We start from the raw sequence: 27634 nt of genomic DNA, 5'->3' as shown, positions 1-27634 counted from the left end.
AAAGCAGTGTGCTATGTGAAGTTGATTTTGGTATTATTTTAGTGTTTTCTATTCTAACAAATTGTATCTCATGGCAAAGTATAACTGTGGTTGAATGCCACCAGTTGCACATATAAGCACTACTAAGGTGTTGCTGAGAAATAACTTGAAAGGGCGAAAAACAAAAACAAATCATATGCAAAATCATAATAATACAAAAATGATAATTTCCTCAGTTTTGTATGAGACTATTGTTATTATTTTTTTATTCATAACTTTTTTAATCTGCCCTATTGCCGTCTTTAAGCCTGATTCATTATCAGACTGTCTTAAACTCATTAGATGTATTTATATACATTAATAAAAGTCTAAATGTAAACGCGACCACACACAGATGTGTTTTTGACACACAGCTGGGCGCGGGTTGGGGGTGGGGCTCCCAGCGGAAATAGGAGTACTGGCAGGGCTGCATCAAGTTATCTGAAGTAAGCATGGACACGACCGGATTTAGAGGGCTTCTACACCTTCATTAAGATTATTGTTACAATTATTGGGCGAAGACAACAACAAATGTCAAGTACATTTTGTTTGTGTAGTCTGTTATATACAGAGAAGTTACGACAAAAATCATGGTCTGTTAAACTTATATTACACATATTATTAATGTTTAATAAAGCTTTTAATTTGACATTTTAAATCGGAAGCTGTCGTTAATACTGTCTCTTGACTTGATGCAACAACAGCTGCTTTACCAGAAACCAGAGAGCGTTAAAGAAGTTGGCGATGTGACATGCACGTCAACTAACCCGTAAGAGGTTGAAAAGTGGTGTGTGTTTGTGTGTGTACGTGTGCGTGTGTGTATGCTGTCCGCTGCGTGCCCACGGTGTTGCTGTAAGGTGCGCTGCAGTTGCTTAAAAGGTGAGTTAAAGACGTGGCCGTTAACCACTTGTGGAGCATGAAAGTGAAGTTGTAGTATCAGTGAGCGCTCCTACTATGCTAGCAGAGTAGCTCTCCTCCGCTAGCTAGCCAACGTTACGCTGTTTTGCCCCAGAAAAGTAATAAACGTAACGTAATTTCACCATCTTCCCACTCAGCATTTGAACATATGTTCAGCAAAATTCAGTGGTCGCCATTTGCAAGTTTCTCCATACTATTTTTGTGTTTACCAACGAGCCAATCTCAATGTACAGTAATGTTAGCAAGCTAAGCTATGTCTCAAAGTTGTTGGGAGTGAAAGCTTCCTTGCTGTTGACCGATGCGTTCCGCTGTCTTGTGTAGCCTGAATGAACCACTACTGGTCATCTTTTAACATGACTTTTCACAGCTACGTTACATGTTTATATGTTATTATGTTTTTAAACCAGTAGTTTGTTTAGCATGCAGCTATTGAGCAATTTGTTATTTAGTGTTAGTAAATTTAAGGACATGAGGAGGAAGGTGGTGTTGTTACTGCACCTGAATACATAGACAAATACTTGTTTTATTCTCTAGTAAAGAGAAGCATTACTGTAGAAAATGGTGGATCGATTCTAAATTAATTCATATATCTCTGCTTTTTGTGTCAGTGTGCCAAATGGAAGAGGAGGTCTCTGACAAATGATCTGAAGCTGAATTGTGGGAAGTGCAGCTCTTTGCCATGGTGAATCAGGAGCACTTTTGGAAGCATTTCAGCATTTTGTAAGAACTGTGGGTGTAGTACGTCATCTGAAGTGATCTACTGAGATCAGCAGGGACACTTGCATCCCATTGGAACTGCTCACTACTTTGGCAGGTATTGCTTTGTATTTGTTTTTTGACGACTTATGATGTTTCCTGTTCTCAGTAAAACAATGTGATAACTCCTCTTCACTTCACCTTAACTCAACTTAACTTTCACTCTACTGTAAAAACTCTCCCTCTGGTCATCTTGCTCATTACTACTCTTGCTTACTGATCCTTTCCCCTTCTTCCTCATCCTGTCACTGTCCTCTTTTCCTGCCATCCTCCTGCTTCCACAGCAGCACCATGGCAATGTGGATCCAGGCCCAGCAGCTGCAGGGTGAGGCGTTACACCAGATGCAGGCACTGTACGGCCAGCACTTCCCTATCGAGGTGCGACACTACCTGGCCCAGTGGATTGAGACCCAGCTCTGGTATGTTTGAGACCTTTATTGTTATTTTCATTGTGGTGGCACCCATACTGTGGGTTGGAACATGGATTTTTCAATGGCAATATTAGTCTCTTTGGATGTAAGATCCCTTTTGTATTTAGATTTCATATATAGTATAATATGATATAATATAATATGATGATTGCTAATTGGCCAATTTAACCTTCATTGTTGCCCCAGAATATTATTCCTGTCAGGCTCTAAAAACCTATACAACATTAAAACCAACTTTAACACCCCACCCCCAACCCTACTTTGTTTTGTTACGCAACTGTCAATCATCACAAGAACAATGACTATGTCAGTACTCATGAGGGTGTTACATTGACCATTTCCAGATAATTCTGGGAGTGTAGTGCACATTTTAAAGCTGATTGTGATTTACACGCAGGTAGAATGGATAAGCACAGTTTAAAAATGAGGCCCGAGCACATTTTACCTGTCCTTGTATTCGTACAGTGGCTTCCAATTACTTTTAGAATTGATTCTGAAATGTATTGTTAGCCTTTAAGACTCTGATGGAGCTTATGTCTGGTTACATCACAGAGTTGTTAATTTTTTTACTAGCTTATCTCACTTTACTTGATGATGTTCATATGTGTTATTCTTATGTGTTGTATTTGTTAAATTTAACTATAGGTGGTTCTTTTATCTGATTATGTTTATGTTGTATGTTTGTTTTTTTTTCGACCTTGATTTGAAAGTGCAATATAAGTAAAATTTATAATTATCACCCTGTTAAATGAGTTGAATTTAATAAGAGCTTGACTCGTGCCTTGGATTGGTTAGAAATCTAAAAATGTAATTGTTTTGCAGGGATTCAGTGGAGTTGGACAACCCAGCAGAGGAAGCCAAAGCCAAGCGTCTGCTGGACAACCTGGTGGCCGAGCTGCAGAGGAAAGCCCAGCTTCAGGGAGGAGAGGACGGCTTTCTGCTCAAGATCAAGCTAGGCCACTACGCCAGCCAGCTCAAGGTACCAGTCAGCTACTGTGAGACAAAGGAGAAGTGCCCTTGTTTTCAGTAACTTGAACGTTACGCTGAAACAATTTGGTGCAGTTAATGTGAAGCAGGTTTCAAGTGACGCCCACTGAACAAAAACAAAAAACCAGGGTTAGGGTTAGTCAATCAACTTTTTTTCTGAATTATGTCTAAGATAACTAGAAGTGTACGGGACATGGCTTTAATTTTTATCTGTGAACTTTTTTTTTTTTTTTGGCTTTTTTGATAGTACAGTAGAGAGAGACAGGAAATGGGGAGGCAGAGAGAGGGGGAATGACATGCAGTAAAGGGCCGTCCGATGCGGGATTCGAACCGCGGCCAACTGCAGCGAGGACCTTAGCCTCTGCATATGGGGCGCCAGCTCAGCCAACTGTGCCACTCGACGCCCCAGTCTGCGAACTTTTCAACTGTAAACCTGTGTCGACTGATCAATGTACAAGTTTACTACTGCTATGTAAGATTGAACCGTCAATTCTAGTACCTTGTGCACTTATGTAACCTGACGTATCAGATGGTTTGTTACACAGAATCACCTGGGAAGACTTCATTGGAAACTGTTTAGAAAAGACGCAGGTGCTTTTGAAAAATACTTGGCAGGTGATTGGATGAACCATCTGTCTATCACTGTCTAACTTCAACCAATCAGATTCTGTGTCAAAGTCAGTGCTATTCTCTGCTCTTTTTTCAGTGAAAAAAATACTCTCCAGTTCTGATATAACTGATGCTATAGCAGCATCCACGCTAACTTCATCTTTAGGAGCCGCCATTGTTGTTAACGAACAGTAGCTTCTCACTGTCGTCATGCCTAATTCACACTGACCACTGACAGCAATCACACAATGATTGGCTAACAAACTGTGTGTGTATGTGTGTGTGGGGGGGGGGTTAAATCAGTTAAACCTGCTATAACTCTTGAATGCTTCATCCTATTACAACTAAATTTGGCTGAGAGAGACCACAAATAGGACTGCTGATATTCATGCAGTTTTTGCACCAGGTGGCGCTATAATAAAAATATATAAAGAATGCTTGATGTAAATCACAATTACTCCCAAATAGTAATGGATTTACCTTAAAATGTCAAGAATGACTAGCCATATTAGCTTGTAAACAGTTTGTCAATATCATTTTTAGTTAATGAGTTAGGATTTTTTTATTAGGAGTATAAAGTCACTAAAACTGTAAATGCAAGAGATTTTAAACTTGGCCTAATGACTGAGTTGTCCCTTTGTGTACTGATGACTTACTGTAGGTCAAAAGTACACTGTTGTTGTGGGTGTAACAAAGAGTGATTAAGAGAAATGCATCTCACACTGTGGTTATGTCAAGGTAATTAAATAGTCTGTAATAGTCCATAAACTTTGACATAAATATTTAACTTTTTCTGCTACATATTGTTTCTACATGGGCCTTTAGCAAATGTTCTAGGATCTATTATTATAGGTTATACGTGGGCACTAATGAATCACCTATGATATTTATTTTCACATTGAGAAATGTAAGCAGGTGTGCTGCAACAAAAGAGCAAAAAAGAGCAAAAAACCCTTTCTCACTCACAAGAGCAGAGCAATGAACATGGCCTGGACGGAAAGTACTAAGCTCTAAAATTAACGGCCACATTGATGGTATGCTATTGAGTTTTTTCAATTGATTTAATTAATGATTCGCCTGTGTGTGTATCTCTGCAGAGCACTTACGACCGCTGCCCTTTGGAGCTGGTGCGCTGCATTAAACACATCCTGCACTCAGAGCAGAGGCTGGTTCAAGAAGCTACAAATGTAAGTATTGGAGGGGTTTCTGATGTCTCATCATTTGCAGGCAGGAATGCTGTGAATCCATATGTTAATGATAATAATAAGGGTTATTCACAAACAATAAATTACACATACTAGTGCCATGATATTGGTAGTACCAAACTGTTGGGACAAAAAGAGAAAAAACAGACAAAAGGATTCTGATGTTTTTATTATTAATGTTTTGTGTGTAGGCCAGCTGTGGGACTGGGACCCAAGCTATGGACTCCCTGTCACAGCGCCACCAGCAGATCAACCAGGCCTTTGAGGAGCTACGTCTGGCCACACAGGAGACTGAGAACGAACTGAGAAAGCTGCAGCACAGCCAGGAGTACTTCATCATCCAATACCAGGAGAACTTGCGCATCCAGGGTGAGGACGATGGACACACACACACACACACACACACACACATACTGATACTGATATGGAAGGATACACACAACATTACATCCTCAGTATATGCTTAGTATATTCTGTGTCCCTGGCCCAAAAATGAGTTTCTACCCAACCTAATACTGAATATGCATCTGCAACTCTAAGCAGCACAGAACCCACTGACCATTCATTGGCCATGTGTGTAAGGTAAATTCACCAAATACAAAATAAATATATATGAATATTTTTCATCCCTGATTGAGCCACAGAAAGAAAGAAAGAAAGAAAGAAAGAAACTGAAGTTGTGATAACAGCCTAAGATTTAGCGTTTTGTTTCTCTGCCATGTCAGAAGGACAAATAGGTTCCAGACATCACCAGCCTGTTTGACTCGAGAAAATGACCTGCAATCAGGGGCTGGTTAAAATTCTTCATGTGTTTTGTGCTGGTGGAGTTTCTAATGTCCTGACTGTTCCCTGCTTCCTGCTCTGTTAGCCCAGCTGAGCAGCCTGTCTTCCCTGCCTCCGGCCGAGCGCACCCAGCGGGAGACCACCCTGCAGAGCAAAAGGGCCACTGTGGAGGCCTGGCTCGCCAGAGAGGCCAGCACACTACAGAAATACAGGCTTGTATGAACACACTACACGTGCCTACACACACACACACACAAACACACACACCATATACTGTAGCTCTGCAATAATACAGACTGGCAACGATACACAACATAGACCCATACTGTACTGTATACAGTTTGAAAAAGTTAGAAACCTGCTTTGTTTTCATTCATGTTCACTTGTTTGCAGTCTTCTCCTTCACTGCCTTTGTTGGCACATTGCTTTGTTTCCTGGTGAAAGTGTAAAACCATTGTCATGAATGTGAATCTTGTTGCCCACATGTATGTGTGTTGACAAATAAAATGGAGGCCGTACTTTCACAGGGAACCTTGGAATAATGCACTACTGTCACTCAGATTCAGCTTCTCTCAGAAATTGGTGTCTGTTCCTTTCAGACTGATTAAATTTCCTTTTTTATTTTCACTTTATTTAATTTCACTTTTTTAATGCATTACACTGAATTACACTCATGACTATATATAATTCCTGCCCATATGATTTCCTAATGTCATGTCCTTCTGCGCATAATATAATTCCAGTTTAGAGATAGTACTTTAAATATACATCATGCTGTGGTTGATTCAGGAGTTTCTTTCTATAGTGAACAGTAAAGCAGGACAATAAACCAAATAAATACATTTTGTTTTTGCCTTGTAGGTTTTAAGTTTATTGTAGCAAACAGCAACTGAACTAGGACAGACTTCACTGCACGTAAATAAGGCTGAGAAAGATTTATTGAGAATAGATACAGAGTCTGACTGTTAAAGTCAACTCAGAGTCGGGGAGCAGCAGAGGAAATGCCTATGTGAAAACATTAGATATCCTCAGAGAAAGTAAGTTGGCATCTTGGTGATATGTGAGTTACAAATCCTACCACACCATGGAGTCTATATCCTGCCTGGTGTCAGTTGATTTCAGCCTTTTATCTGTTTGCTTCTCTCCTACTCTCTGTGCTCACATTTTTTTTTCTGTTTCCGTTGTCGGACAACGGAATAACTATGAAATAGTCACTGAAACACAGCCCATTAAGACTGCATGTTAACCAGAAGTCACTTCCAAGCTGCTGCTAAAATCCTGATTTTATAACCATGACAGCGCCTGACAACGTCACCAAACACACAAATTAAAGACAAAGACTGTGCTGTGATTTTGGCTGTAGTTACTAGTAACATGATCACTCAGAGGGAAAGTTAGAAACTCATTCATGTCTGTCATGTGCTGTACAGTCAGTTGAGTGAGAGGCTTAGAAAGGTGTGCATGCAGAGGGCTCGCAGGGCAATAGTGACGACTCTCCCACAGAAGGTAGCTATGGTTTGTCCAAAAAGTAGCTTAATTTGTCACTAGGTGCAGTTTTGAGAAAAAGTTGATCAAGGGGTCTGAAAAGTTTCTATATGTAGCAACAAAGGCGCTAAGCTGGCAAAACTGCCTGTAAACGGCCCAATGAAGACATAGTAGAAACTGTTATCACCAAATCATTTTGAAACTCCAACACCTGGCTGGACAGCCTACCAATGCCATAACTTCATCAACAAGTCAGCCAGTCAGTCAGTCAGTCAGCAACACTGGCATTTATAAGACTGGCCCTGCTGTTGCGGTCCAGCCAAAAGGTGTAGCTGTGTAGTCAAGAAATGTGAGTCGACAGCCGTACCAAGCCTACACACAAGCACTGATGAAACCACCTGTTCAAGCCTTCGGCTAATATTTCCTGACATACGGTCTTCTTCTTGCTTGATGAATGCACTTTCAAAATGCACAATTTCAAAAGTTCAGCAGCAGAACACACTGTTTTTTGTGCTCCATTACTTTTCAGACATGCACAACATGTCTTAAAAAAAGCCTTACACAAAATGACAACCCTGACTATTATTTGCAGCAAGTGATAATAAATATCTCCTTTTAAATCTAAATCAGTCTCCACATGTCCTGCTAACTGCATTTCTCCCTGTATCATTTCTTTTTTTGTGAATGTTAACAAACTGAATGGCACATATGTGAATGTTCCTCAGCATGTGGCTGGTGGTGTGCTTGCAGGACCTGTCAGAACAACACCAGAAGACCCTGGGCCTGCTGAGGAAGCAGCAGACTCTAATCCTGGATGAGGAACTCATCCAGTGGAAGAGGAGGCAGCAGCTGGCTGGAAATGGGGGTCCTCATGAGGGGGGACTGGATGTCCTCCAGTCCTGGTACATACTGGAAATGCTTGTTAATTAGTTTGGCTTCTGGATTATATTACAGAGTGGAGATTTTATTAAACAGTTAAAAGGTGCATGATTTTTTTTTTGTGATAGAGGAAAGTTTGTGGAAATGTTTTCTTACAATTAAGGCACTGAGGTTAATAAAACATTCATCTATAAAAACAAATATAAACATAGGATTTATATGCATAAATAAACTCACATAGAGGAACATCTAATGATTTTCCCATCCTCTCCTTTACCTTAATGCTATGGTGGTATCGTCTCCTTGTCCACAAGGTGTGAGAAGCTGGCTGACCTGATCTGGCAGAACCGGCAGCAGATCCGGCGCTGTGAACATCTAACCCAGCAGCTCCCCCTGCCGGGGCCGATGGAAGAGCTGCTGAGCAAACTCAACAGTGACATCACTGATATCATCTCTGCCCTGGTTACCAGGTGAGAATCTAGTCTGCACCTGCTTGCTGACGGCGCCTGTGGACTAGAGTTGGATAAGGCAGTGCCCCCTGGAGTATCTTATGTGGCTACCCCTTGTATACCTGGAGCATAAACTGTGATCTCAGTAAGTTTAGGGCCCAGCCAGGCGTGAGTCCACTCACCACTTCTGATTCAGATTTTTTTTTTTTTTCGGGGCACTGTGGTCATAGCCTGGGTGAGGTGAGTGTCTGACCCCAGGATTGCATCTTTTGCAGTTGTCATTCACTGGCCTTATTAGTTCCGGACCTCTAGTTGTCATTCGTTCCACATTGGAGTGAATGTCATCTCTTTTTTTCTATTTTTTTTTCTTTTTTGTTTAGTGGAATTTACTGAAGTACTGCTATTTACACTACATTCAGTTTGTTGTCTGATTTTTACATCACTGTGACAAAGTCATTTCCCCTGTCAGATATTTTAATCACAGAAGCAGTGAAACATTTTTGCTCTTTTTTGTTTTTCTGTGTTGTTATACATGTCTTACCCACTACTTCTCAAGTACTGGACATCAACATATATTGTTTTATTGGTCCATTTATTTTGACCAAAACTTTGACTTCTTCTACCCCTTTTATACAGGAGATGCATGCATGATGCAGGGCCATTGAATTAGCATTCATCCTCTGTAATCTCTGGCTGTCACCTTTATCTGTGCCTCAGTTTGCAGTGTAGTTCCATATCTACACTGCAGCTTAACCACAGCATTACACCAGAATTACATTGCATAATTACCAAATTAAAAGTTAAGTTTCGGTTTTTGGTCTCTCTGTATGCTTCACTTTCTCTCTCTACTCTTGCAAGGATACTGGAGAGGTTATGGGTGTTTGTGCACTTTTAGATGGCTGATCCTCGGTGGGGATTGTGGGGTTTGCTGCTTGAGTATAGGATGCAGGGCCGACACTACCTTGTATATCCGGAGTGAGAGTTGTGCCTGTTTTCATGCCAGGAAGTGCATTCTCTGTGGCAGCAGGACTCTGTCAGCCTTCTCCCTTCTCATTGATACTGTTGGTGGTTTTCATAGACAGAAGCGCTTGTCCCACTCCACTTTGTTGATACACTGAGCTAATGCCCATACATGAACATCACTGCCTAAGGATAATGCTAATGTTATCATGAGAGAAAATGTTGACCAACTCATCGTGTCATTGTCCTCTCTTCAGCACCTTCATCATTGAAAAGCAGCCACCCCAGGTGTTAAAGACCCAGACCAAGTTTGCAGCCACTGTACGCCTCCTGGTGGGCGGAAAACTCAATGTCCACATGAACCCACCACAGGTCAAGGCGGTCATTGTTAGCGAGCAGCAGGCCAAAGCTCTGCTGAAGAATGAGAGCACACACAGGTGAGGTGCACATGGCAGCATGCAGACTTTTCCATGAATCCTAAAGGCTGTCAAATGCCATGGTAATTGATTAATTGGTAGTAACTAGACAAAATGTTTCATTGTGGTTTAGTTGTCATGTGAGATTAACAGATGAAATGTGTAATGTGTCAACCCTTTTTTGAAGAGATCTGCCGTTACAGTAAATGAGAATGTGTTAAATTATTTCTAGCTTTTCTGTCATCTTTCTTTTGCCTTTGTAGTGAAAGCAGTGGAGAAATCCTCAACAACAACTGTGTGATGGAGTATCACCAGGCCACCGGCACCCTCAGTGCACACTTCAGAAACATGGTAAGCTCTATTGGATTTCTTTTAAGGAGTGTAATGAGTGATACAACATAGGTATTTTCTAAAACATCCACCATATATACGTATACAATTTTTATATTAAATTGTAGAATTGTGTTGAAAGTAACATCATTTTCCCATGATTTGGCTAGAAACCCCATGTAGGTTTGTAAGGTAATACTTAACCAAAATGTGGATTTTGGTCCAATAACAAAACCTAAATTAGGTTTGGTGTATCACAGGTATCAATTCTGGATCCTATGTTAGTTTTCCCTTATATGCTCCATGGCGGTGGCACTATTTTCAGCCCAGCATCTTATCTCTTCTTTACACAGACAACATACCTTCCAACACCAACACCACCTAAACCTTCCAGTACAGCCTACTGTTTCTGGTGTACTGCTCAATACAATGGGCCATCTATATTGATTTTCTTAAGTTAAACTCTGACAAGAGAGGGAGCCTTACTATTGACATTATCAGCATATTCTCATTTATTTAGGGTTTTTATCTTGTAGCTGAAAATCTTGGCTTAATATTTGATCCCTACATCCGTTTCAGTTAGCTTAATAATCAGCTTAATTACATTTCACATATTCACCTGCTGCTTAGTGTGATTCCTGCTGTGTTCTTTTTTACCAGCACCAATCAAAAAGCCTTAGAAACAAAACAAAACTCTTTTGCAAGACTTGAAGGGATCGCTGATATGATACTGATATAACTGTGATACTAACTATAACTGATATGAAAATGTTATTGCTCGACTTTAAACGGCCTGACACCTGAATAAATCACCTACAGTCATGGCCAAAAATATTGGCACCCCTGCACTTCTTTCAGATAATGCACCGTTTCTCCCAGAGATTTGTTGCAATTAAAAATGCTTTGGTATTCACATGTTTATTTCCTTTGTTAGCATTGGAACAACACAAAAAAACAGAGAAAAAAAGCCAGATCTGACATCATTCCACACAGAACTCTGAAAATGGACTGGACAAAATTATTGGCACCTTTTCAAAATTGTAAGAAACAATAGGATTTCAAGCATGAGAGGCTCCTTTAATTTGTATTTAAACTCACCTGTGGCAAGTAACAGGTGCTGGCAATATAGAAATCTCACTTGCAACCAGTTTAAATGGAGAAAAGTTGACTCAACCATTGTGTTTGTGTCTGTCTGTACCACACTGAGCATGGAGAAAAGAAAGAAAAGCAAAGAATTGTCTGAGGATTTGAGAACCAAAATTGTGGAAAAGCATGGACAATCTCAAGGCTACAAGTCCATCTCCAGAGAGCTTAATGTTCCTGTGTCCACTGTGCGCAACGTCATCAAGAAGTTTACAGCCCATAGCACTGCAGCTAACCTCCCTGGACGTGGACGGAAGAGGAAAATTGATGAAAGATTGCAACGAAGGATTGTTGGAATGGTGGATAAAGAACCTCGATCAACTTCCAAACAAATTCAAGCTGACCTGCAGACACAAGGTACAACAGTGTCAGCTCGCACTATCCGTCACCATCTGAATGAAATGGGATGCTATGGTAGGAGACCAAGGAGAACCCCACCTCTGACAGAGAGACATAAAAAATCCAGACTGGAGTTTGCCAAAACTTACCTGAGGAAGCCAAAATCTGTGGACAGATGAGACCAAAATAGAGCTTTTTGGTAAAGCATATCATTGTTCTGTTAACAGAAAACGAAATGAGGCCTTCAAAGAAAAGAACACAGTCCCTACGGTCAAACATGGTGGAGGTTCACAGATGTTTTGGGGTTGCTTTGCTGCTTCTGGCACTGGATGCCTTGACTGTGTGCGTGGCATCATGAAATCTACCAAAGAATTTTGGAGCGCAATGTAGGGCCCAGTGTCAGAAAGCTGGGTCTCTGTCAGAGGTCATGGGTCTTCCAGCAGGACAATGACCCAGAGCACACTTCAAAAAGCACCCAGAAATGGTTTAAGACAAAGCGCTGGAGAGTTCTGAAGTGGCCAGCAATGAGTCCAGATCTAAATCCCATAGAACACCTGTGGAGAGATCTCAAAACAGCAGTTGGGAGAAGGCACCCTTCAAATGTGAGAAACCTGGAGTAGTTGGCAAAAGAAGAGTGGTCCGAAATTCAAGTAGAGAGGTGTCATAAACCCATTCATGGTTACAGGAAGCGATTGATTTCAGTTATTTTTTCCAAAGGGTGTGCTACCAAATATTAAGTTGAGGGTGTCAAGAGTTCTGTGTGGAATGATGTCAGATTTGGCTTTCTTTCTCAGTTTTTTTGTGTTGTTCCAATGCAAACAAAATAAATAATTTCAACAAATTTCTGGGAGAAATGGTGCATTATCTGAAGTGCAGGGGTGCCAATATTTTTGGCGATGACTGTAACTGTGAAGAATACCTTCATGTAGTCTGAGATCTTCAAGCACCGATCTCTCAGCCAACCCAGAGTTAAAGTTCAGCCAGGGATAAGTGAACCTGTCTGTCGGGGCCCTGACACTCTGTAATCCCTTACTTGAGGAGACCCACTCAGTTCAGACAGTTCCAACCTTAAAATCACCATTCAGATCATAATGTTTCCCCTGATTTTATCCATTTTACTGAGTTGTTAGTCTAAGCCTGTCTTGTTTTTATTCTATATTCTACTGCTCTATTGTTGATGTCTGTTTTTACGCTGAAAGGCAGGTCATTTTTGCTTAGATTTTTGTGTTTATATTGTAAAGCACTTTGTTATATTACTACTATTACTGATGATGGAAGACTGCACATTATGTCCTTTGTGGTTTTCTGAATGAAACAAGACAAAACCCTTAAACCACCCTTTAAAAACCAAACTACACAGTAACCAGTGATATTACATACATTTTAAAACAACCAAGACAAAGAGAACTTCAACCAAACCACTGTGTCACAGCCTAGATGACATTACAATTCTGTATACAACCCCTTTTCTTTTTGCCCTCAAATCAGAACATATGCAAAGTTAGAAATAACACAGACCTGTTGTTACTAGAGCTCCAGAGAGAAGCCTGAGAGAGGAGATGTAATTGAGATGGTTTTTGGTTCTTAAAACCACAAATATATCTTATGAATCAACACTTCAGATAAAACACTGGAAAAGTATAAAATATGGGACCTTGAGTAATTTAGTTACATCAGATAAATACCAATGTTGCGTAAAGCGGATCTGAGAATTTACCCTGGGAACTTAAGTTTCTTGTACATTCAACAAGAGTTGCTTGCTTGAATAAAAAATTGTGTAAAGCGAAAAATGATTTATTTTCCTTGGCAATTGCAGAATGTCTAAAACATGATAAATAAATATTTTGTAGGCCTACATGTGCAAAACAGTTGAGCAAGAATAATAACAAACCTGCAACACTTACAAGGTTGTCATCATTATGCATATCTTAAAGAAATAAATGGGGTCCCGTACAGCTACACATGGACTGACAGCAGCAGATGATTCAGCCAAGTACAGCACATCCACTTTAATTATCACTATGAGCACAGGCAGGACAGAAAAGTGAAAGTCTGCTCACTGATTCATTTTCAGGGTTTGTGTTCTGCAGACAACTGGTTAGTTAGTGTTCACTCCCCGGCAGGGACTGACTGAGATACACAACAAACACACACACAGCTCAGATGAGTCTTTTTCAGTCTATTCCTCTCATAGATGGGATCTCCAGATTTTCTACGAGATAAACAGCTAACAATCCTGAGTCACAGCACACCTGTAACCTAAACTGTAATTAGTCACATTTATGAGAATGTTGTGACTCAAGGTGGCTCATAGCTTAGCTTAGCTTAAGTTAAACTTCATTTTCAATTTTAACAAACAAAGTAGACAGTTTACACATTGTGCAGCCTGAACTGAACCACTTACAACTAACTGCCTCTATGTAACATTTAGCACAGATTTACATGTTTACTGAGAAAAGATGCAAATTCAAAGATCAATTTAGGGATTTTAAGAATTGATATTGGATTGTTTAAATAAGAATCGCAATTTAACAGAAAATCTTTTGTGTTTTATGTCATCATTATCAACAAATTCCATGAAAACCAACAATGAATTTATCCTGTTAACAAGTATTGTTCCTGATATAGTTTATAGTAATAAAGCTATATGTCTCTTATAACTTCTCATGTGTTTGCTGTGTGTGTTTACAGTCACTGAAACGGATCAAGCGTTCTGACCGTCGAGGTGCAGAGTCGGTGACGGAGGAGAAGTTCACAGTTCTGTTTGAATCACAGTTCAGTGTCGGGGGCAACGAGTTGGTCTTTCATGTCAAAGTAATCACATGGAACATTTGATCTTTTATACCAGTGAATAGCAGCCAAAGGACTCTGGGTGTCTTGCTTGATTTTTGAATAGTTAGCTTTGCTCTTCGGCCATTTGCTACCGACTGTGGCTGACTCCTTTGGAAGAATTGAAATACTAGCCAGTATTCATCAAGATTATGGCTTTGTCTAAGCTTTCTCTAAATGTTTTCTAGCATTAGTCTGAATGAGTCCAGAAGACTCTTCCTCTTTAATCTTGAACTGTCCCTCTTGTTGTGCTTGCAGACCCTATCGCTGCCTGTGGTAGTGATCGTCCACGGGAGTCAGGACAACAATGCCACGGCAACAGTCCTGTGGGACAATGCCTTTGCTGAACCTGTAAGTTGGCTACTCCTCGACTGTCTGTTTCCACAGTGGCCTTTTTATACTTCACCATGTCTGGTAGCTGTTCATATGGCCGTAGGCGTAGTGATGATAACCTTCAACAAGGCTCCACACAAGACAGGACAGCATTCCGCTATAGCACTTGGTCCTTTTCTTCTTCTCCCTCCGCAGCTACCTGTGTTACAAACACAAGGTTCCTACTCAGTATTTCACCTAACACTCCAACCCCCTTTCTAAATAAAAGGTTTTACCTATGGAGATGTATGAACAACGAAGAACAGGCATTTTGGAACCATAACTGAGAAGCTATTAACTTATGTGTATTTTACATAACACTCCTTAAGGTTCAAGCATTACAAGGTTTCATACCAAAAGAAACATATATGGCTTTTCCTACTCTTCATCATGCTACTTAACAATGTAACCTGTTAAACATTTGAACCCTTAACATATGGTATTGTCAAAACTGCAAATAATATGTGGTAATATCAAAAATATAAATAGCAAAATAAAATCTTAGACAGTCCGCAATTCTCTCTCTTTTACTTTCCTTTTTTTAATTTTTAAATTTTTTTTATTTTGAGGGTTGGGGTAGACTGCCTGACCCTCCACTGGAATGTGGGGGTTATTCTGCCCAGTTTGCCTAAAGTCTATGAACAAACAAAGTGTTTCAGGTATGTTGGAGGTACTCTGACTCTGGTAGGTGAACGTGTCTCCTGCAGTGGAGACTGGTGACCGGAGTCACGCTGGATTGCACTTGAAACAGGTGTACTCGCTGCATCAGAAACAGTGTTTTCAGGTGTTGGCTGAGGTGAGCTGGTGGGTGTTTCTGGTGCTCTAGGGGTCAGCAACAGATGGTATCTGTTTCTTCGCAGGGTGCCCCTTGGTATATGATGATGTAGGACCTGGGCATGCCTGCTGTAGATACCACTGTGCCCCTCTCAAGCATGTCTTTGACCCATACACAGTCACCTTGGTTGCAGATGTGGCATGTCTCGTGCTCTGTGTCTGCGATCATAATTTTGTTTCAGCTCTGTATTTCCGTTCCGTTATCCTCAGATTCTCCATGTCTGTCCATCCTGGTTTAAGCTGAGATGGAATGACAGTAAATGGTGTTCTGATTTTCCTCCCCATGAGAGGCTCTGCAGGGGTGTGTCCATTCGCCCAGAGGAGCAGCACACTAGGCCATAAGGGCGAGATAGGGATCACTGGATTTCTTCAGTAGACTTTTGATTGTCCATACAGCCCGTTCAGCCTCCCAGTTGCTCTGTGGAAAATGGGGACTGGAGGTCACATGACTGAAACTCCACTCTTGTGTAAACTTCCTGAAAGGCTCAGATGTGAATTGTGGTCCATTGTCTGAGCATACCACTTCTGGTATTCCGTGACATGCTAAGATAGATTTGAAGTGCTCAGTCAGTGTTCTGATGTTGTGTGTGTTAGTTTGGCCACTTCAAAGTATCTTGAAAAATAGTCCACACCAGGTAATGTTTGTTTTTTGTTGAAACAGATGTGCTCCGACCGTAGACCATGGCCTCGCTGGAAACTCTGTAGGTTGCATTGTTTCTCTTAAATTTGTTCTTTCGCGACTGCACGTGTCACAGTCCTCTATCAGTTTTGTCAGCTCTCTGCTGAGGCCTGGCCACCATACTGATTGTCTGGCCCTCTCCCCACATGTGGTGATTCCTAGATGGCCCTCGTGAAGTTTGGTCAGTGTGTCTGCTCTGAATGACGCTGAATTACTATTCTGGAGCTGTACAGAAGCAGACCATTTTGAACTGTGAGCTCACCTGAGAAAGGCAGGTAGGGCTGGAATGCTCTTTCAATGGAGAATTTGTCAGGCCAGCCCTCCATGCTGTATTTCTTCAGTTGATGGAGTAGTGTCCTCGTCCTGATGTGTCTGTATTTCTCTAAGCCTCTTTTCTGTAGCTGGCAGGCTCACAATAACAGAGACGGCATACAGGTTAATTTCTCCCTCCTGTAGCCCTTCTGCTGCAACGCTGACAGGGGCTCTGGAAAGCACTTCTGCTGTTGCGATGTCTTTGCCTGCCACATGTGAAATTGTGTAAGAGAACCTCATGAGTCGCATGCGCAGGTGCTGTCTGTGTGGTGGCAGTTCATCTAGCCTCTTTGAACCCAGCAGGGGAATCAGAGGTTTGTGATCCGTTTCAATAAGGAACTCTGCGAATCTCTCGCAGGACCCATGCTGTGGCTAGGTTCTCCTTTTCAATCTGGGCATACTGCTGTTCAGTGCTACTGAGGGCTCTCGAAGCATGCGCCACAGGTCTCCAGTCTGCATCTATATGTCGCTGGAAAAGCACTTCACCCATCCTGTAAGATTGGGGCATTCTTCTTTGATGCTATCAAAGGCTTGTTACTGTTGTGGCCCCCAGGCACACATGTTTGACGTGATTTGTCATCCCCAGAAAGCGTCTCACTTCACTGACAGTATTGGGCTCTGTCATGGCCTTCACGGCACTCACCTTGTCAGGATCCGCGCTGACCCCTGATGCCTTATCTTGNTGATGCTATCAAAGGCTTGTTACTGTTGTGGCCCCCAGGCCCACATGTTTGACGTTTTCAAAAGGTCTCTGAGAGGAAGTGTCTTTTCAGCCAGGTGTGGTAGGAATTTTGCCAGGTGATTTGTCAATCCCAGAAAGCGTCTCACTTCACTGACACTGTTGGGCTCTGTCATGGCCTTCACGGCACTCATCTTGTCAGGATCCGCGCTGACCCCTGATGCCTCGATGACTTGACCCAAGAACCTTATCTTTCTCTTTGAGAACTCACACTTGTCATTGAGTGTCACTCCCGCCTCCTGCAGTCGTGACAGCGTCCTCCGCAGCCTCCCATCATGTTAAGTCTGTGTTGCTCCCAAGATGAGCACGTCCTCCATCTGACACAGAACGCCTTCCAGACCCTCCAGGATGCGTGACATACATTTCTGGAAGTGTTCCGGTACCTGAGGAGATGAACTCGCCTTTCATCTTTAAAGGTGTTCTTCCTGGCCTGTACACAACCTTTGTTGCCCCGCACAGCTTGTCAAACTGCCCCTGGGTGTACAGTTTTACTGGGACTGCAGTGACATCCGCTCCAGTGTCGATTTTGAACACTGCTTTGAAATTTCCCACGTTTATGTCTGTCATCCATGGACTACCACCTGTATCCTCTGACAGGGAGCCCAAGAATGCAACGTCATCTTCACTGTCCTCAGTCACTGGCTATGTTCACTTCAAATGTTTTTTTTGTTTTGCAAACTCTAGCATAGTGTCCTTTTTTCCTGCAATGATTGCACACTGCCTCTCTTGCTGGACATTGTTGCATAAGATGCCCTCTTGTGTCTCCACATCTTTTACACTGTATTTGTCTTTCCTGCTGTGTTTTCTGAAAAGTCTGTATGCTTTGCTGCTTGCTATGCTTTGAACGTGTGCCGCCGCGCATGCACGCTATCGAGTTGAGTGTTTGAGATGTCCGCTTTAAAGTTAGTCCTCAAGCATTCCTTGCTGCTTTTTTCACCTACTCGCATTGTCGAGCTCTAGTGATGGCCTTATCTAACGTCAGGTCGGGATTCATTTGTAACTGTTCCAAAAAGCGTTTATCCCTCAGGCCCACAACAAGTCAATCCCTCACCATCTCATCATGTAGAGCTCCATATCTGCAGTGCTCCACGAGGCAACGTAGTGCTGTGTGGAAGCTGTCGGCTGATTCGCCTACTTCTTGCTACCTTTGATTAAATTTAGCTCTTTCAAAGATCACGTTTCTCATTGTTACGAAGTGCGCATCCAGCTTTCTTCTAACTGTGTTGCTTCCTCTTAAGTGTAGGGAAACCAGAGTATCCTCTGCTTCTTCTCCCATAGTGTAAATTAGTGCATTCACTTGATTTTCATCTGCTTGCGTTTCCAATCATGAAGCATCGCAAAATCTTTCAAAACGTTTTATCCTACTTGTCCAATCGTCCGCCTTGAACGTGAACTTCTCCGGTGGGAAGACTGGAAACTGATTCATGTTGCCGCCGCCTCTGTTAGCTAGCTTTAGCTGGAACTTTTTATGTCCGATCAGTTCAAAAAACACTTGCGCTTAATTGTTGCACTATACAGCCCTTTGCACGTTATTTCTATCTTCATAACTTTCTAAACTTCTGACACCATGTTCAGTTGGCCATTTGCTTGAAAAAAAGGACTAAAATGGGATGTCCAGGGGCTGCCACATAACATCCACAGTTCAATTCCCAGCCAGGGAACCTTGTGTCCAGTCTCTATCTCTATTGTAAACTGTCAAGTAATGGCAAAATTGCCAAAAAAGAGGCTAAAATGATTATTTGGTTGTAATAATTGCTAATTCATTTTGTGTTGATCAACTAATCCATTAATTGACTAATCATTGCAGCTATAAATTAGAGACAGACTAACACATTGCTGGTTTTGGTCTTTTCATGAGATTTGGTGAGAATAAGAAACAGAAACTGTAACAACTAAAGCTGCAGTCGATAATAAGTGTGGTATCACATTTCTGTTTTTGACTTATGTTTTCACATCTCCCTGTGGTTCTTCAGTGTCATTTTTAAGTCTTCGAAAAAAAACAGAAAAGTGTCACTTTCTCATGTTTTGTCAAAATAACAGTTATGAATACACAGTCAGGATCTGAGCTTCTCTACTTCTTTTCCTATGTCTCCTCAGGGCAGGGTACCGTTCATCGTGCCAGACAAGGTGCTGTGGCCCCAGCTGTGCGAGGCACTTGATATGAAGTACAAGGCGGAGATGCACAGTGGGCGTGGCCTGTCGGAGGACAACCTGGTTTTCTTGGCACAGAAGGCTTTTACAAGCAGCAGCAACAACCCTGAGGACTACCACAACATGACTATATCCTGGGCCCAGTTCAACCGGGTGAGGCCAGCTCGTTGCACAACATATTGCGCAAGACTAATATCACTAAGCCATAGCTACAAAATAGCCCTGCTGCATGCTAATGTGATTTTACAGTAAACTTGTTACTACTGTGCTTTTATGTGCTATGTCCTTTGTACTTATGAAAATATTGATGGAATATGTTTAATTTGTACAGGAGAGTTTACCTGGACGCAACTTCACCTTCTGGCAGTGGTTTGATGGAGTTGTAGAGCTCATGAAGAAACATCTCAAGCCTCACTGGAATGATGGGTAATGACTCATGCTGACTTTTTTTGTACAAACAAGAAACGACAAAGCCAGTGCATTCAAGAGTTAATGTATAAATATGTCTGTGTGTTTGTGTACTGTTCGCAGTGCCATCCTGGGCTTTGTAAACAAGCAGCAGGCACAGGACATGCTGCTGTCCAAACCCAATGGCACCTTCCTGCTGCGATTCAGTGACTCTGAGATCGGAGGTATCACCATTGCCTGGGTGGCTGAGAATCCCAACAAACCAGGTACTGAACTGCTTTTAAAGCCTTTTATACTTAGTTTGCATGCACAAGTTAGTACACAAGTCATCTCTATCTCTGCAACTATGATAATATATCTAGCATTGGTAAACGCTGTGATTGTAACCTGTGGTTGCTCCTGTCTTTGGCTAGGTGAGAGGTTGGTCTGGAATCTGTTGCCTTACACAACCAAGGACTTCTCCATTCGCTCCCTGGCTGATCGCATCAGTGACCTGAACCACCTCCTGTTTCTCTACCCTGACCGACCCAAAGATGAGGTTTTTGCGAAGTACTACACTCCCCCACTCTGTATGTATCAGCAGTACTTACTTCTCTTTACATTAACACATCACCGCTATGAACAAAATACACACATCTGAAAACAAGATGACTTCCTCAGTGAAATAAAGAATATTTTGTAAAGATGAACTCGTGTTTATAGTTGTATGTAGTAGTTTTACAAGCCTTTTAAAAGCTGAAACCAGTGGAACAAACTCAATACCTGTATGACAGGTGTCATTACTCATTGCATTATGTCTCTCTTGCAGCAAAAGCAGTGGATGGATATGTAAAACCACAGATCAAACAAGTTGTGCCAGAGTAAGTTGTTCTCACATACACACACACACACACAAAGTAAAGTTGCATTTGGTGTATGTATCCCGGAAAGATGATGGGCCAATTGTCCATCTAAGATTGAACTGTAAACCACTCAGACACCTAACAGACAGATGTTTCTTGTCTCTGTTGTCAAGATAGTTCTATATGACTGACTTTATGTTTTGTTATCTTTGCTGTAGAATTAATTTGGAGACCACTCCCACTTGGTACTGTGTGATGTAACTGCACAACACGTCAAAGAGTTGTGATTAATTGTAAAAAAAAAAAAAAAAACACAGGCGCAATTAATGAAATAGCAATTAATTTGTAGTCAGTTTAATGCTCATAGATGACTATATAAAGTAATGTGTGGCACATGTCTCTGGTAGGTTTACCACCCCCAACCCTGAACCCAGCGGAGGAACTCCTACATTCATGGACCAGACAGCTTCTCCCTCTGTGAGCCACCCCAACAACTTTGGTGTTTACCCACCCATGTAAGCACACTCCTTTACTTTATTTAGTCCATGTCGCAATCGCAATAATTAACCCAGATTTAACCAATCCCCTCCAATCCTCCAGTCACCACAACTTGTCTGCATATTTTTCTCAAAAATCATCATAGTTTCCCACGAGTTGAACCAATCATACCAGTCCCTGCGCAAAACCTTGATGCACGTCACCAAACTCACTTCCTTTTTCTGGTTTTGAAGTATGTTGTGAAGCTGCAGACATGTGTGACATTAACGTCTCACATTTACCAACAGACATTACTGTTAAAGTCCCAGTAAAGCAATTCCCTGATGTTTTGCACAAAAGTGGGGTTACATTTTGTACCGCTTGCAACATTGTGGTGGAACCACAGGCCTGGAGCTGCCGGAGCCACCGGAACGACGCTCCGCTACTGTTTTTCTCCAGAGGAAGTAAATTTCTACAATTCACATGATTCGGTTGATATTTCTATGCAGTTTAAGCGGTTGAAAATCCAATCATCACTAAAGCATATGTCATGAAGAGAGCTAATAAAACAAATGGTCAAAATTGTCATATTGACCATCACTTCACCTATAGTGAGTTTCAGTTCTCTGTTTAGCTGTCCAGCTGACAATTTTGCTCTTCAGCTTCAATCTCACCATTTTCATAGTGCTTTCACCCACAAGCAGGCAGCTATTGATAGAGAAAAGCTCTAAGAACCCACTGTCACTACCTGCTCAGCAGCAAACAGCTGACAGACACAGTTAGAGAGCAGCTGGTGAACATAGTGGAGCATTTAGCAGCTAAAGAGCCAGATTTTTTTTTCTCAGGTTGATTCATCAGCTGGACACATGAAGGATCATGTTTGTCTGAACGGCTAGATCTGGAAACAAACAACTGTTTGCTGAAAAGTTGGTCAAATGAACTTTAGAGGTGATGATATTTGGATGTTGGTTTTGTTCACAAACTTATTGCAGGTTTGAGTAAATGTTCCTAATCCTTCTTCAAGAGCTGTGTAACAACTGCTCATGTAAATATGTCCACAAACACAGCTCAGTGTTGTACAAACAGAAACAAAAGAAGAAAGTAGAACTGTAGAAAGTAAAATATGAGTTCTGGAAAGGGTCTTAAAGTCAACAACTGTAACAAATGTTAGACACAATTAGGGCTGGGGAAAACGATTATTTTTGTAATCGATTAATCTAGCAATTATTTTTTCGATGCATCGATTAATCTAACGATTCATTTTTTCAATTCGAATTTGAATCGATTCGATTCGATTATCGATTATTTTCCCATTATTTGACTTATATAGCAATTTACATATGCTAATTTATGTATCTCAATGAAAAAACACAAATTTCTTCATTCCAACATATTTCTATTGTTTTCACCAAAAATGACCGTATTCCAAAATAAAATTCAAGTAATGAAAACAATAGTGCAATCTGACGTCAGAGGTAGCGTTTAACAAAAAATAAAATGAAATAAAATACTTTCTTGTTGTGCAAGAATCAAGAAAATGTTATCATCATAAAATCAATAAAATATAAACAGCAGCAGTGTTCTGTGCATCGCCGTCGTGCTTTTATGATAAGCCATCTCCATTTTACACAGCCGACAAACAACAGAATGGCCTCCTTTTACGGAAAAATAGTCCCATATCTTTGAACTACGACTTTGTGTTCTACATTAATGATGGGAATACCTCTTTTTGGCTCGGCTCACTAAAAAGAGCCGGCTCTTTCGGCTCCCAAGTGGCTCCTCAGATTTTTTGTTACTTAAATTCATTTATTACCAAATTATGTGTAAAATGAATAACTAATGTAAAAAAAACATAAAATATAACATATGTATAGTATGTATATGGCTTTATTAATAAACGTAACATAACTTAAAATATACATAAATAAATTTTAAATAAAAAAGACCCATTTTAATTTGTGAAAAAACACAAAATCAACTAAACATCACTCAACAAAATATAAATGAAAATGTGCAACCATGTACAGTGAAAAACAAAACACAAAATGCGAGTGTCTGTAACCCCTCCCCTCCCCCCTCCTGCTCAGTGTAGTCACACAGACGCTGCCACAGCAACACGTGTTGACCAATGCGGCTTTAAAAGACAATTAAAAAAAAAAAAAAATCGCTCTCGATCGGGAGCCGGCTCCCGTCGTTCACTTCAAAGAGCCGGCTCTAATCCGGCTCTCGTTCGCGACCGACCCATCACTATTCTACATTGATCAGAGTCAACTGACTCGCTGGTATCGATACTGCCGCTACTTGCTGCCGCTATTGTTTGTTTTCAAACGACGCATCGACGCACAGTTTTTGCGTCGACGTATTTTTTGCGTCGACGTAATCGATGACGTCGACGCGTCGTCCCAGCCCTAGACACAATGAAATATGTCCTACCAACTTTTTTTCCAATGAACCTCCTTCTTGAAACTCTCTCTGCTCGTGTCTTGTCAGGAGCGACACCATGTTGGATGCAGATGGAGACTTTGACCTCGAGGACACGATGGATGTGGCCCGTCATGTGGAGGAGCTGCTCCGCAGGCCCATGGCCAACCAGTGGAGCAGCCAGCAGTCCTGAACCTGAAATCTGAACCTGAACCTGCTGCACACCTTCAGGTCATCTCCATCTTATCCAACAGCAACACTCATACCTGTAATTCTCCCCAGACTGCAAGAAATTTCCTGTTTTTATCAGTCCTTCTGGCAGATCCACATTACAATTCACCATTCATCTCTAGCTTTAGCTGCACACAGGAGTTTTGGAAGAGAGCAGGTCCAGTAATGAATAGCCGTCCAAGTCTCTGTAGAGACAGAAAACCTGTTTTCAAGAGTCAGTGTTCCTTGCATTTGACAGAGGCTGGTGTTAATGTCCTCTCCCACTTCTCAGAATTTCTCAGAATGGTCATGTGGAGCTGGTTTGAGACAAAATGTTGAACTACAGTTAGTTTCTATGTAAGTTTTGCATTCAAATGTGCCTGTTGAGGTTTTAGCCACCAACATGACATGTTCACATAAAATTTCACAACAGACAAACTAGCTTCTCTTAAAATCCTTTCCATTTCCTTCTACACAGCTAACATTGGTTAACATTGGCAACTTGAATCTCTTTTCCATTGTAGAATATATATATTAAGTATTATATAGAAAATTCCTATTAAAAAGCAAGTAAGTCTTAAAGTAAGACTATGTAACTTTTGCTGAACATCAGCAAATGTGAAAACCAGAAGTATTCACAGGATGATGGCAAATTGAATTGCCAAAAAACAACAAGTAAAGATCAAGAAACAGAGCTGCAGCTTTGACATTAGCTTAGCTGTGGCTTAAGCTTTGCTGTCACAAAATTAAATGGTTTCCTCAACCCTACCACTGTGCTCTTAGAAGCTGCAGTTTCAGCTTCTGCTGCGCTTTAGTCTAAACCCAGCTGCTGTGTCCTGTAGAAACCATCTAACAACACTAGAGGTCAGTCAAAGGTTCTGTAGGAAGTGGGTTAGTGTCTGAATAGAAATGATGAACTAATTAATGCAGACGGTGCCAATTGAGCCTTTGTTTAGTCCCTGAGGCTGTAAGTGTCACGAAAAAACAAAATCATAGATGTATTCTAATTAAAAAGGAAATGGTTATTATTGTACAGTCCAGATGTTTAACTATATGATGGTCATTTATATTAATAGTATAGTGTGATGGGTTATTTTGTGATGATCAAATATACTGTTGTTTCAGTGATAATTCTTTCTTCAGCAGTTAGAGAAATTAAATGAACGGTAAAATCATAAAACTGAAACCAATTTCTATAATTACCATTTTCTGAGAATAATGAATGTTCAGCAGTATTATACTGTGTTTCTCTTTATTATCATTATTTTGACAGCACAGTCAGGTTCAGCTCAGTGAGCAGTTTTGGTTTAGCTGGGCCCGTTCTAAACCTGAGCTACGCTAATGAGACGCTTAGTGACACCGGCACAGCCTCGGTGTGTTTACTCTGAGTGTTAATGTTTTCTGTAACATGATCATAGACCACAAGTCATAAAATGAGCAAGCTGACTCTGTAATGTCCGGTACACAGCACTGTTTATCTTAAGTTTGCCAACATTAGCCACGATAAGCTACTGCTCGAACCAGACCAAGTGAGACTGCAGTAGCAAAACCCAGATTGTACTGAACTGAGCTGGGGTGCGTGTACTGTTTCATTTCTCATTTCAAAGGTTACATAGTCTGACTTTAAGTACTGAAAAATGGGATTTTGAATCTGTACCTGCTATAATTTGGTGTTTTTTTAAATAATATTTTTAATTAATTGCTTCTATTCCAGCTGTTCTCTGAGGTTCTTGTGCTACACTGCCATCCAGCAAAATGTTCAGTCTCAGGTGCTGTGATTTGGTCAATAACCAATTATTGATTTGAACACTTTGACAAGTCTTGTTGCCAGATTGACTTTTAAATACAAATGTTGGTACAATATGATCTGTCAGATGGTAAAATAATTATCACTTACCAATGTGACATGTCAGAACATGTTTCTGGACCTCACTTTGCTAAAAACAGACGTTGTAGTCTGTAGTTGGTAAATGCTAAGAACCTTGGTGAATGGTTTGTACAACATTTTAGAGATTTGTTTTGGTCATTTAGACTTTATACAACTGTTCTCACAGGATGTCAAATGGTAGAAAACAAAACGCACGTACACAGAGTGTTAAACCAAGAGAACAGATCAGTAAACTGATGTTTACTTTTTTTCTGATGCCAGTTTTCAGTCTGAACTCCATTCAGCTCATATAACAAGTAAACACAGCATTTCATTACTGAAAAAGTTTATGTAGAGAATAATTAATTCCCTTCTTTTATTCTAAATGTCAGATTCCAGAGGTTTAAACATTGTTTAACAATCCGTGTGCAGAGTTTATTCATCTCTTCACTTACTCTAGCAATGTGTGAGTATGTCTCCACACCAATTTTGTTTTCTACTATCTGACACCCTGCATCGTCCTCCCTAGAATCAGAAGTTTCCCTTTTAACCGTAAGTCAGTGTTATGTTTCTTTCAGGACTACAAAAACTATTAACCATGATTTTAACAGAATAATCCGAAGTGACCATTGTGTTGTTCCACAACTCTAACGTACTGTATCTGATGCCTGGCGCTTCACGTCCGTCCAAACCTAAAGTGAGCTTGACATTTTGCCTTTCTGGACCTGAACTCGACTAAAATCTGAAACTGAAAAAAAAAGAATATTTTGAATATACAACTCCAGCTCGACCACAAACTTGACATGCTGCAGTTTTTAAGAGTCAACTCCAACATCTAGCATTGCTTTGTGGAAGTGGGACTGTGGCATTTACATTGAATGAATCTTTTGTGTGTGAATATATGTAGTGAAAATGGTGTGTGCTGTATTACAAGCTAAGCTTAGTTATCTGTCAGTGGACTCCACTGGGATATACTCATACCTCACACTTTGTATGACTTCTTTTAGTCTTCAGCCAGGATAATCAGGACAGCAGCTCTTAAGGGCTGCAACTAACTATTATTTTCATTATTAATCTGGCAGTTATTGTTTTGATGAATTGTTTGATTAGAAAATAGTGGAAAAATCATAGTTTTTTACAGTCACCATTTTCCAAAATGCTAAAATATTCAGTTTGCTATGACTTTTGAGATGCTTGAACTATAAAATGTTTGCATTGTTTCACACACTTTTGCATGAAAAGGGACTTAAACAATTAATCAATTATCAAAATAGTTTTTGATTCATTTCCTGTCGATCTACTACTATAATCATTGCACCTCCACAGCTCATGAATCAGTGCAGATCATTTTTTGCAGCATTGCTTCTTAAACCAGAATCAGTCTCAGCTTGATTCTGTCAAATCTGCACCCTTATGATGATGATGATGATGATGATGATGATGATGATGATGATGATGATGATGATGATGATGATGATGACTCTGCATAGGAAGCTTTTTATAAAGATTCTCAGTTTTCCTGAAATATCCTTCAGTAAATGTGTCTTTTCTGTGGAGCTACAGAAGCTGTGTCCCAGTTCAGTTCCTTCATAGCCATCGTAGGCCGCTAAGGCCGAACCAAAATGAGACAGTCTGGTCTACAGAGGATTTTCGCTTTGCTTACCTTACAGTTTCGTTGCAAAGTACGGCTCCTGTCACCCAAGCATCAACCTCCGGGGCTGAAAAATGAAGTCAACATTGAACAACTAAAAACTGCAGTTCCTCTAATGACCACTAGAGGTTCTG

The 27634-nt window shown here is 40.8% G+C and overlaps 1 protein-coding gene across 2 annotated transcripts; it reads left to right on the top strand.

Annotated features, from left to right (window-relative positions):
* Positions 1 to 755: 755 nt before the first annotated feature.
* Positions 756 to 27620, top strand: LOC111237041 (signal transducer and activator of transcription 5B-like). 2 transcript variants are annotated; one of them, XM_022765996.1, is made up of 20 exons: positions 756 to 897; positions 1545 to 1750; positions 1980 to 2111; positions 2946 to 3102; positions 4817 to 4906; positions 5116 to 5293; positions 5793 to 5923; positions 7943 to 8094; positions 8386 to 8541; positions 9738 to 9917; positions 10160 to 10247; positions 14400 to 14522; positions 14796 to 14888; positions 19571 to 19777; positions 19956 to 20050; positions 20156 to 20298; positions 20446 to 20601; positions 20841 to 20892; positions 21282 to 21389; positions 23842 to 27620. In XM_022765996.1, the coding sequence occupies exons 3-20, from the start codon at positions 1984 to 1986 to the stop codon at positions 23963 to 23965; spliced, it is 2361 nt and encodes a 786-aa protein (XP_022621717.1). In that variant the 5' UTR covers positions 756 to 897; positions 1545 to 1750; positions 1980 to 1983; the 3' UTR covers positions 23966 to 27620. The 2 variants fall into 2 exon arrangements, with proteins under 2 accessions (XP_022621717.1, XP_022621716.1); XM_022765995.1 differs by having other exon boundaries at positions 1977 to 2111.
* The last annotated feature ends 14 nt before the right edge of the window (positions 27621 to 27634 follow it).

Source organism: Seriola dumerili, unplaced genomic scaffold, assembly GCF_002260705.1.
Source record: "Seriola dumerili isolate Sdu_G_001 unplaced genomic scaffold, Sdu_1.0 BDQW01000807.1, whole genome shotgun sequence".
NCBI classification, from domain to species: domain Eukaryota; kingdom Metazoa; phylum Chordata; class Actinopteri; order Carangiformes; family Carangidae; genus Seriola; species Seriola dumerili.
Note: the sequence above shows the minus strand (reverse complement) of the source record. Positions and strands in the feature narration are given on the sequence as shown.

Coding starts and splice junctions, on each gene's coding strand:
- LOC111237041 (XM_022765996.1), top strand. CDS start 1,984: ATGGCAATGTGGATCCAGGCCCAGCAGCTGCAGGGTGAGGCGTTACAC. Junction 4,907..5,115: donor TGGTTCAAGAAGCTACAAAT/GTAAGTATTGGA, acceptor TTTTGTGTGTAG/GCCAGCTGTGGGACTGGGAC. Junction 20,051..20,155: donor AAGCCTCACTGGAATGATGG/GTAATGACTCAT, acceptor TACTGTTCGCAG/TGCCATCCTGGGCTTTGTAA.